This window comes from Leptodactylus fuscus, chromosome 2 (genome assembly GCF_031893055.1).
Source record: "Leptodactylus fuscus isolate aLepFus1 chromosome 2, aLepFus1.hap2, whole genome shotgun sequence".
Taxonomy (NCBI): Eukaryota; Metazoa; Chordata; class Amphibia; order Anura; family Leptodactylidae; genus Leptodactylus; species Leptodactylus fuscus.
In genome coordinates, this window is record NC_134266.1 from 26,955,520 (window position 1) to 26,967,241 (window position 11,722).

General features: G+C 45.4%; 1 protein-coding gene across 1 annotated transcript; it reads left to right on the forward strand.

Moving 5' to 3' along the window:
• The first annotated feature begins 689 nt into the window (after positions 1–689).
• Positions 690–4,401, forward strand: LOC142194023 (DNA damage-regulated autophagy modulator protein 1-like). The gene is made up of 7 exons (XM_075263051.1): positions 690–808; positions 1,166–1,233; positions 1,361–1,503; positions 1,791–1,962; positions 2,870–2,925; positions 4,087–4,173; positions 4,324–4,401. Exons 1-7 carry the CDS (start codon positions 690–692, stop codon positions 4,399–4,401), a joined length of 723 nt encoding a protein of 240 aa, XP_075119152.1.
• The last annotated feature ends 7,321 nt before the right edge of the window (positions 4,402–11,722 follow it).

The window sequence follows — 11,722 nt, forward strand, 5'->3', positions numbered from 1 at the left end:
GTAATGGATTATGGATTTATCACCATCTATAGAATCTGCCCCCATAGAGGTGACCGCGCGGCTCCCTGTACATGTATTCACCATCTGCGCTCCCTGGAATACACATAATACAGATGAGGGATTTCTGTGGTTTATTCTTGTGTCTTATTGTGGGATTATTCTGGGCTGAGCCTCGTAGTCACTATATGTTCTTCTATAGACAGCTCTATACGCAGCGTGTCAGGGGCGGTTTCACAGCTTTTTATTAATCAGTTTCCTTTGCCCAATAACCACATGTTGGATTAGAGATTATAGAGAAATATGACGATATCCACATACAAGGAGTTGTGGGTTTTTCTGTCTTTTAGGGTCAGCGGGGCTCAGGGTATTATACAATCCTGTAAATGAATATAGATATAGCAGCTATTACACTACAATGTGCAGGAGATTCTCTTATACAATATGCATATTAGGATAGATGTGACAAGATCTACAATACTGAGCACCAATCAGCTTCAGGCTGCATGTGGAATGATGGAACAATGGCAAGAGAACCTATGACATCACAAAATTCTTGTGACCTCATCGAGTTCTGAGCCTATAAAATCCTCTGCCTGCCATTCCCACAGTCTTCTTATCTGTAGCTACAGAGAAAGAGATAGTGTGCTATAAAGCAGCGATTTATTTAGCGAATCTACCTACTTTGCGTCATGGAAATCCGGGGTTTGGCGTTCCTGCCTATCCTGTGGTCCATATGGATGCTATTGGGTCTCAGTACCCTGTTTGCCGTAACGGTAATATTAGGGCATGAAACACATCCGTACATCAGGTAAGAGGGGATGGGGCGAGATTCCTGATTCTTGTTATTATCAGATTAATATTTGTATCTATTATTGTAAATGTCAGAAATAATCATTTTATTTGACTCCCTTTTTCATGTACTGCACCTCTATATCTGAGAAAGGGAATCTATCATTGGGTGTAGAGTATATGTAGGGGCAGGTAAAGGGTCGGAGGTTATTCATAACCTGCAGCCATCACATCTGCTAAAAAAAAGTGGCAGTGATTGAGTTAAAGGATAGTCAGTGGATAGTATGGGGGAGGGGAGAGTTATAGATAGGGATGAGATGTGACAATTCCACCGCTTGTGTCCTACTAACACCCAATATTTTACTCTCTTTCACAGTGCGACAGCAGCTCGGCTGCCCGAGTCCGTGATCTACACGGTGGTCTTCATGGTGTCTTCCATTCTGGGTAAGTGGAGCTTCTAATAGGGTGAAAACATCAGCACTGACCGGCGGCCATGACTGGAGATTGTACAGGTGTCTATAGAAGTGACCTATAGAAATCTCTGACTGATAACATGTATTGTCTATTACAGGAGCTGGCATCGTTCTCCTCCAATACAAGTTCATGATAATTCGGACTGAACCATCGGAGAAGCGACATCTCATAGGCCAGCGAATACTACTCGCCATAGGATGGATATCCTGTATTGGGTCCGCCCTGAATGCTGTATTTCCGGTTAGTTATCTTGTTTTATTGGAAATATTCAATCATATGTCATGTAATATAGAAAGTGAACATTGTCTGACAGTCAGTACATATATATATATATATATATATATATATATATATTTATTTATATTTAGTATAGTTTATACTGTGTTATATATCTGTAGTTTTTGGATTTTTTTAGTCTCTCCCATAGAAATCACAGTTACAGTGGCGCCCCCTGGTGTCTATAAATACAAATCATAATTAACCCTTGTCAGCCTCATTGATAACATATATCTGTATTTCCATTCTAGGTGAATGTCAACCTTACAGCTCACGATATTGGCTCAGGACTCGGTTTTGGATGTGCTGACATTTTCAACTTATGTCAAGCGATTCTCCTGTATAAGAGGTCCTTCAGCAGTCGGCGAATGTGCCATATTAGACTGGCTCTGACCTTGGTGACATCTGTACTAATGCTATTCTGTATCCTTTTATATATAACTGGTAGTAAGTGATACTGAGGGGAGGAGATTATGGCCTTATTCACATGACAGAATTTGGAGAGGAACTTGAGGTGGTCTTCTGCCTTAGATTCCTCCCCAAATTCCAGCGCTGTATAACCGGTGGCAGAGCTTCGGATTTCTGCCACAGCTTTGCTCAGAGTTTAGCCTCAGAAACAAAGGGGCTAAACAGCAGTAGTTTTGTTCTGTGGGTTCTTGTGTCTGGATCAGCTGCAGAATCCGCAAAACATCAAGCAAAGCGTTTCTTTTATCAGTGACCTTAAAAAATAAGAGGTGTCCGCCCAGGGGGGAACCATGGGTTCACAGCTTGTCCTGGACTGGCTTAGGTCAGCAAAAATGCCGCCCTCCCCGAGGCCCTGGCAAAGCGCCGCCTGAAGCGGTCGCTTCAGGTCGCCTCATGGGAGGTGTGGCGCTGTGTCCGCCATTCCTTCCTGCTTTGTAAACAATGGGGGAGGGGATTCTGGCTGGTATTTGAAGCTTATTCCCCAACTGTAAAGTCCTCCCTTGTGATTCTATTGTAGCATAGATCTGATATAACAATATAGGCAGTGCGTAAATTGGTCCCGAACGCCCAGTTTATACCGGAACAGTATAAGGAACCACACAAATACCACTATCATTGTACCCGGGGTCTTTTCAGCCCTCAATAGTATAAGGATCGTAGGGCTAGGAGAGGTGAGGGAACATAAAATCACTGTTACTTACTTCTTCTGGCTCCAGAAGGCTTCAGGCCTACTTGGTGACGTCCCCGGTTTTTGTATATAATTATTCCAGAGTTCCCCCTAAATTTTTTTCCCAATTTAGGCAGTGAATATAGGAAATACTATAATATTAGAATTCTGTTACTTTTCCTTAACTTGTCCTTCCAGTCAGTGGAGTCATGTCCAGTTTTTACCTCCATCTAATCCCTGACAACCATAAGCAGGTGAGTTTATTTCACTTTCCACCATCTTGTATTATCCATATACATCATGTTTAAGGGGATTCTATCATTGGGAAACCCTATTTTCACTAACCGCACATCGGAATAACCTTTAGAAACGGTGGTGTAACTACTGCCGTAGCAGCAGAGGCAGCTGCCACAGGGCCCGGGACATTAGGGGCCTGGTTACAGCCGCTACCGTTGCTATCATTATACTCGGGGGTCTTTTCGGACCCCCGAGTATAATGATTGACGGCCTGGGAGAGGTAAGAAACATAAAAAGCACTGTTACTTACCTCTCCACGATCCGGGCAGGCTTCGGCCTAGTCATCTGACGTCTCATGACCCCGGCCTGTGTCCTGGGTCATGTGACGTCTGACGTCATTGAAGATGGACTACTTCGGAGGCTGACAGTGTAGGAGCCGGGAGATAGGTGAGTAACAGAGTCTTTTTTATGTTTTTCTTCCCCTGGTTCTCTGATTATTATACTCTTGGGTCTGAATTGCCACTGATTAGAAAGACTATTCTTCTCCTACCTTTATTTTTCTGCTCCGCGCCGCCGTTTTGGATAATTTTCTTATTTTTTCTTTATACAAATGAGTCTTCAGAAAGCACAGATGGCGTTCCTCCTGTGCTCAGAAAGTGCTGGGGTGTCCCCTCTGCTCAAGGCACACGCTCCTCCGAATATCCAGCGCCGCCTCTCTCTTCTTGTGCTGATGCCTCTCCGCATCATCAGCACCCGCCGATTCAAATCCTGCACATGCTCAGTTGCCTCTGTCCAATGTGAAATGGCAGAGCTGACTGAGCATGTGCGGAATTTGAATCCTGAACACAGAATCGGCAGGTGCTAATGCTGCGGAGAAGCGACGCTGGATCTTCGGAAGAGCGTGTGCCTTAAGGAACAGGGGACGCCCTCAGTGCTTTCTGAAGACTCGTTTGAATAAAGAAGAAATAAGAAAAGTCTCCAAAACGACAGCGTAGAGCAGAAAAATAAAGGCAGGAGAAGAATAGCCTGTGAAAATAGGGTTTCCCAATGATAGGATCCCCTTAACAGTAAAATGGAATCTCTTGGTGGATAAGATTTCCTTCTATCTCAATCCACAGCAGACAATGGTGAGTAAATCCGGGCACTAATATCTGCTATTCTCTCCTTCTCTTCTGTAGGTCATCTCTGATGCAGGCATGGTGGTCGAGTGGGTTCAGATGTTCTGCCTCGTAATTCAACAACTGACCAATTATACAGATTTCCAGGTGAGTAGATGTGTGACGTGTCTCATGTGCTCCACATATGTAGAAGATGACAATTTCTCCCTAAAACAGAAATGCCCACTTCACGTATAAATTAGATCTATATTCATAAGAGCGTTTCTGATGTGAAATATTTTCTTTTTTTCCTCTCAGCATTTATCTTTAAGGTTGTCCCGAGAAGGTGTCTCCATCAGCCTGAGAGAACCAGCCCAGGACCCTGAAAACCCCTAATAAGACTCCGGGGTAAGATAAAGGAAATCACTGCAATGTATTCCTGCAAAAGACATCGAGCTGGTGAGTCTATTTATCACAACCATTGACCTGTATGTAGGTCTATACTGGGGGGATATATACTTCAGGAGGACACACATTGGACAACTGCACAATACTGGAGAGCTGGAAGGCCCTCTGTACTACACCACACCGGACAGCTGATAGGTCCTCTATAGCAGGGATCTGATAGGTCCTCTATAGCAGGGATCTGATAGGTCCTCTATCGCAGAGATCTGATAGGTCCTCTATAGCAGGGATCTGATAGGTTCTCTATCGCAGGGATCTGATAGGTCCTCTTTAGCAGGGATCTGATAGGTCCTCTATAGCAGGGATTTGATAGGTCCTCCATAGCAGGGATCTGATAGGTCCTCTATAGCAGGGATCGGATAGGTCCTCTATAGCTGGGATCTGATAGGTCCTCCATAGCAGGGATCTGATAGATCCTCCATAGCAGGGATCTGATAGGTCCTCTATAGCTGGGATCTGATAGGTCCTCCATAGCAGGGATCTGATAGGTTCTCCATAGCAGGGATCTGATAGGTCCTCTATAGCTGGGATCTGATAGGTCCTCCATAGCAGGGATCTGATAGGTCCTCCATAGCTGGGATCAGAAACCTTTGAGCATCCAGCTGTTGTGAAACTATACTTCCCATCTTCACAAGCCCAGAGGTTACTGAGCCCAGCTCTATAGTATACTATATAGGAGTGTGGACGGTCCCTGTACATTATACCACATAGAGGTGCTGACACGTCCTAAAATTGGCTGCATCTGTGTTAAAAGAGTAAAAAGGTGCAATGAGATTACAAAGAATCTCCTTCTTTTCTGGGAACACGCACTATATACATTATCATTATTTTTATATCCGCCACCCCACAGTTGTATAGTATATATGTATGTATGTTATGAGCCGCTTCTTACACATGTGTATTTGTCTTCTTATAGGAGTAATCGGCCGATAAGTCTTTCTTCGCAGAATCTAGGACAATCCTTTCTCCACTGATGTGCATTAAACCTTTTTAACGCACCTTTATGTTTTTCTGTTATCACTGCTGTGTGTCTACTTTCTGGTTTTAAACGATGGGTTAAAGCAGTCTTTCTCAAAGTGGGCGATAACGCCCCCTTGTGGGCGCTGGAGGCCTATAGGGGGGCAGTAAAGGGCACAGAGAAGATTGGTGGGGCGTTGAAGCAGTTTAGGGGGGGCGATGGCTAATTTAAAGGGGTGGTATCATAACAATCATTCTATCTATACTGCTGGTTAATGTGGATTTAAGACTTTTCCTAAATACACTGCTTCAGCAAAACTGCTTTGTTTGTCCACTATCTTACTTTATTCAATTCATTATGGACACTAGCACCTGGCCCCCTGCTCATTGCTGAGGGAGCCACATGACGTAGCTCCCTGCTGTGTGGGGTCTGAGTGTACGGAGCCAGCCTGTGTCTGCACCACACATACACATCACATACACATCACCTAGCTCCCTGCTGTGAGATAGAGGGGGTGTGGGGTGTGTGTGTGTGTGTGGAATAAGTGCTGCTTTCTTATATAAAGCAGTCGAAATCCTACTGGGCTAAAGGACCCGGTCTCTCTGTTCACTAGGATAAAGCTTTATTATATAGAGCAGGCTGCTAGTGGGCAGAGGAGCCAGGTCCTTTAGGAAACTCCGTACAAGGTAAATCCAAGTCTACAGGACCTTTTGATGACATCACAGGCCCTTCAGTCATCCCATAGGATCACGCTATTTGGTGGGCGGAGCTACACGCTAATTTGGGGGCGGGGCTAATTGATGCGAGCAAACAGGAAGAAAGAAGATTTTTAGGCAGCTTAGAAGGCAGATCATTCCAGCACATTTTAAAATTGGAAATACCGGACTGGGTGTTGGATCCTTTTTCAAATATCAACACAGCAGGATTACCCCAGCTGGAAGAAGAACTCATAGAACTGATAACGAACGAGGAAATAAAAATAAAGTTCAAAAATGGATACCAAGAATTTTGGCTACAAAAGCCAATCCCGCAATTGTACCCTGGATTGTGGTCCATCGTTCAACGATTTTTGATAGCATTCCCATCATCGTATTTGTGTGAACGTGGACTGTGGCAACGTTGCTAACTAAAAAGAGAAATCGGTTGCAGATTACCGAACGCGGTGACTTACGGCTGTTTTTGAGTAAATTCGAGCCTGATATTAACAAACTTGTTAAAAATCATCAAATTCATCCTTCACATTAGATGAGTTTTAAAATTAAAAATGAAATGTTTGTTTTAATAACATGAATAAAAGTTTTCCTAATATTACAAAATGGTGTTTTACATTACCCTCATCAGAAAGTCTTATTTTCACATGACACACATAATTTAATTATTAACATAATGACTGCGATTGTGATTCTTAAGATGTAGTAAAGTGAAAAAATTTGGGGGGGCGCTAGAAAATAATTAATTCTCGAAGTGGGCGGTAGACAAAATAAGTTTGAGAACCTCTGGATTAAAGCATTTAAGTTTTACCTAAAGAAGAGTGTTGCAGACCTTCTCCTTCGTGCATTAAACCTGCCAAACCTGCACTGAATGTCCATGTAGATTCCAGCACCGACTATCCAGGGATTCATTCCGATCGCCATATTTGGGGTCAGAAAGGAATTTTTTTCCCCCTAAACTGAGGACAAACCAATACTTGTTCCTCAGGGGTTTTTTCGCCTTCCTCTGGATAACCATAGCAAGTCATTATTAGGTTGAAAATGAAATCCTTATTTCACCCATACTTGCTATGTAACCATTTGGACATGTCATTTACAATATGGTGCCAATAAGAAATACTACTGGACAAAGACTGAAGCAGCTGTGGATGTGGACTTCGAGAGGTTAGCGTCTTGTGTAGAGATGAGCGAACAGTGTTCTATCGAACTCATGTTCGATCGGATATTAGGCTGTTCGGCATGTTCGAATCGAATCGAACACCGCGTGGTAAAGTGCGCCATTACTCGATTCCCCTCCCACCTTCCCTGGCGCCTTTTTTGCTCCAATAACAGCGCAGGGTAGGTGGGACAGGAACTACGACACCGGTGACGTTGAGAAAAGTAGGCAAAACCCATTGGCTGCCGAAAACATGTGACCTCTAATTTAAAAGAACAGCGCCGCCCAGGTTCGCGTCATTCTGAGCTTGCAATTCACCGGGGACGGAGGTTTCCGTCCAGCTAGCTAGGGCTTAGATTCTGGGTAGGCAGGGACAGGCTAGGATAGGAAGGAGAAGACAACCAACAGCTCTTGTAAGAGCTAAATTCCAGGGAGAAGCTTGTCAGTGTAACGTGGCACTGACGGGCTCAATCGCCGCAACCCAGCTTTCCCAGAATCCTGAATGGAATACACTGTCAGTGTATTCCCGTATACCCGATATATACCCCGATACCCGTTCCAACGGTGTGCCCCCCCACCTTCACCCCAGAAATACCCTGCAAGTCCCCTAGCAATAGAATTGGGGCTATATACACCCACAATTTTTACTACTGGTATACAGTGCCATTGTCTGACTGGGAATTCAAAGAATATATTGGGGTTATAAATACCCTCATTTCTTGCTACTGCCATATAGTGCCAGTTTCTGACTGGTAATTCAAAGAATATATTGGGGTTACGTGCACCCACAATTTTTACTACTGGTATACAGTGCCATTGTCTGACTGGGAATTCAAAGAATATATTGGGAATACAAATACCCTCATTTCTTGCTACTGCCATATAGTGCCAGTGTCTGACTGGGAATTCAAAGAATATATTGGGGTTACGTGCACCCACAATTTTTACTACTGGTATACAGTGCCATTGTCTGACTGGGAATTCAAAGAATATATTGGGAATACAAATACCCTCATTTCTTGCTACTGCCATATAGTGCCAGTGTCTGACTGGGAATTCAAAGAATATATTGGGGTTACGTGCACCCACAATTTTTACTACTGGTATACAGTGCCATTGTCTGACTGGGAATTCAAAGAATATATTGGGGTTATAAATACCCTCATTTCTTGCTACTGCCATATAGTGCCAGTTTCTGACTGGTAATTCAAAGAATATATTGTGGTTACGTGCACCCACAATTTTTACTACTGGTATACAGTGCCATTGTCTGACTGGGAATTCAAAGAATATATTGGGGTTATAAATACCCTCATTTCTTGCTACTGCCATATAGTGCCAGTGTCTGACTGGGAATTCAAAGAATATATTGGGGTTACGTGCACCCACAATTTTTACTACTGGTATACAGTGCCATTGTCTGACTGGGAATTCAAAGAATATATTGGGAATACAAATACCCTCATTTCTTGCTACTGCCATATAGTGCCAGTGTCTGACTGGTAATTCAAAGAATATATTGGGGTTACGGGCACCCACAATTTTTACTACTGGTATACAGTGCCATTGTCTGACTGGGAATTCAAAGAATATATTGGGAATACAAATACCCTCATTTCTTGCTACTGCCATATAGTGCCAGTGTCTGACTGGGAATTCAAAGAATATATTGGGGTTACGTGCACCCACAATTTTTACTACTGGTATACAGTGCCATTGTCTGACTGGGAATTCAAAGAATATATTGGGGTTATAAATACCCTCATTTCTTGCTACTGCCATATAGTGCCAGTGTCTGACTGGGAATTCAAAGAATATATTGGGGTTACGTGCACCCACAATTTTTACTACTGGTATACAGTGCCATTGTCTGACTGGGAATTCAAAGAATATATTGGGGTTATAAATACCCTCATTTCTTGCTACTGCCATATAGTGCCAGTTTCTGACTGGTAATTCAAAGAATATATTGTGGTTACGTGCACCCACAATTTTTACAACTGGTATACAGTGCCATTGTCTGACTGGGAATTCAAAGAATATATTGGGAATACAAATACCCTCATTTCTTGTTACTGCCATATAGTGCCAGTGTCTGACTGGGAATTCAAAGAATATATTGGGGTTACGTGCACCCACAATTTTTACTACTGGTATACAGTGCCATTGTCTGACTGGGAATTCAAAGAATATATTGGGAATACAAATACCCTCATTTCTTGCTACTGCCATATAGTGCCAGTTTCTGACTGGTAATTCAAAGAATATATTGGGGTTACGTGCACCCACAATTTTTACTACTGGTATACAGTGCCATTGTCTGACTGGGAATTCAAAGAATATATTGGGAATACAAATACCCTCATTTCTTGCTACTGCCATATAGTGCCAGTTTCTGACTGGTAATTCAAAGAATATATTGGGGTTACGTGCACCCACAATTTTTACTACTGGTATACAGTGCCAATTTCTAACTAGGAATTCAAAATGCGCAAGGCTCCCGGAAAGGGATGTGGACGAGGCCGTGGGCGAGGTCGGGGGAATGGTTCTGGGGAGCAAGGTAGCAGTGAAGCCACAGGGCGTCCCGTGCCTACTCCTGTGGGGCAGCAAGCATTGCGCCACTCCACAGTGCCAGGGTTGCTTGCCACATTAACTAAACTGCAGGGTACAAACCTTAGTAGGCCCGAGAACCAGGAACAGGTCTTGCAATGGCTGTCAGAGAACGCTTACAGCACATTGTCCAGCAGCCAGTCAGACTCTGCCTCCTCTCCTCCTATTACCCAACAGTCTTGTCTTCCTTCCTCCCAAAATTCCGAAGCTTTACAGAACAATAACCCAAACTGTCCCTGCTCCCCAGAGCTGTTCTCCGCTCCTTTCATTGTCCCTCAACCTGCCTCTCCACGTCACGATTCCACGAACCTAACAGAGGAGCATCTGTGTCCAGATGCTCAAACACTAGAGTCTCCTCCATCTCCGTTCGATTTGGTGGTGGATGACCAGCAACCCACCCTCATCGACGATGATGTGACGCAGTTGCCGTCAGGGCATCCAGTTGACCGGCACATTGTGCGGGAGGAGGAGATGAGACAGGAGTTGGAAGAGGAAGTGGTGGATGATGAGGACACTGACCCGACCTGGACAGGGGGGATGTCAAGCGGGGAAAGTAGTGTGGATGTTGAGGCAGGTGCAGCACCAAAAAGGGTAGCTAGAGGCAGAGGCAGAGGTCAGCAGCTTAGGCGAAGCCAGGCCACACCCGGAATCTCCCAAGATGTTCCAGTTCGTACCCAGCCCCGAAAAACTCCCACCTCGAGGGCACGTTTCTCGAAGGTGTGGAGTTTTTTCAAGGAATGCGCCGAGGACAGATATAGTGTTGTCTGCACAATTTGCCTCTCGAAATTGATTAGGGGCTCTGAGAAGAGCAACCTGTCCACCACTTCAATGCGCCGTCATTTGGAATCCAAGCACTGGAATCAGTGGCAGGCAGCAACGGCAGGACAAAGGCCGCCTGCCGTTCACGCCACTGCCACTGCCTCTGCCACTGTCTCTGCCTCTGCCACTGCCACTGCTGACTGTGCTGGCGATGCACTCCAGAGGACGAGCCAGGACACCACTTCATCTGCCTCCGCCACTTTGTTGACTTCTACCTCATCCTCCCCTGGTCCTGTCTTATCTCCTTCTCCTGCACCATCAAAGGCACCATCAGGCGTTTCTTTACAACAACCCACCATCTCTCAGACATTGGAGCGGCGGCAGAAATACACTGCTAACCACCCACACGCGCAAGCCTTGAACGCCAACATCGCTAAACTGCTGGCCCAGGAGAGGTTGGCGTTCCGGCTTGTTGAAACTCCCGCCTTCCTGGACCTGATGGCAACTGCGGCACCTCGCTATGCCGTCCCTAGCCGTCACTACTTCTCCCGGTGTGCCGTCCCCGCCTTGCACCAGCACGTGTCACTCAACATCAGGCGGGCCCTTAGTTCCGCGCTTTGCACAAAGGTCCACTTGACCACCGACGCGTGGACAAGTGCATGCGGACAGGGACGCTACATTTCACTGACGGCACACTGGGTGAATGTAGTTGAGGCTGGGACTGCTTCCCAAACTGGCCCGGTGTACCTCGTCTCCCCGCCTAACATTCCTGGCAGGGACACGAGAAGAACACCCCCCTCCTCCTCCTCCTCTACCGCCTCCTCCTCCGCCACCGCCTCCTCCTCCGCCACCGCCTCCTCCTCCGCTGTTAGATTGACCCCAGCTACGAGTTGGAAACGTTGCAGCACTGGCGTTGGTAGACGTCAGCAGGCTGTGCTGAAGCTGATCAGCTTGGGGGACAGACAGCACACTGCCTCCGAGGTGAGGGATGCTCTCCTCGATGAGACGGCAATATGGTTTGAGCCGCTGCACCTGGGCCCAGGCATGGTCGTTTGTGAT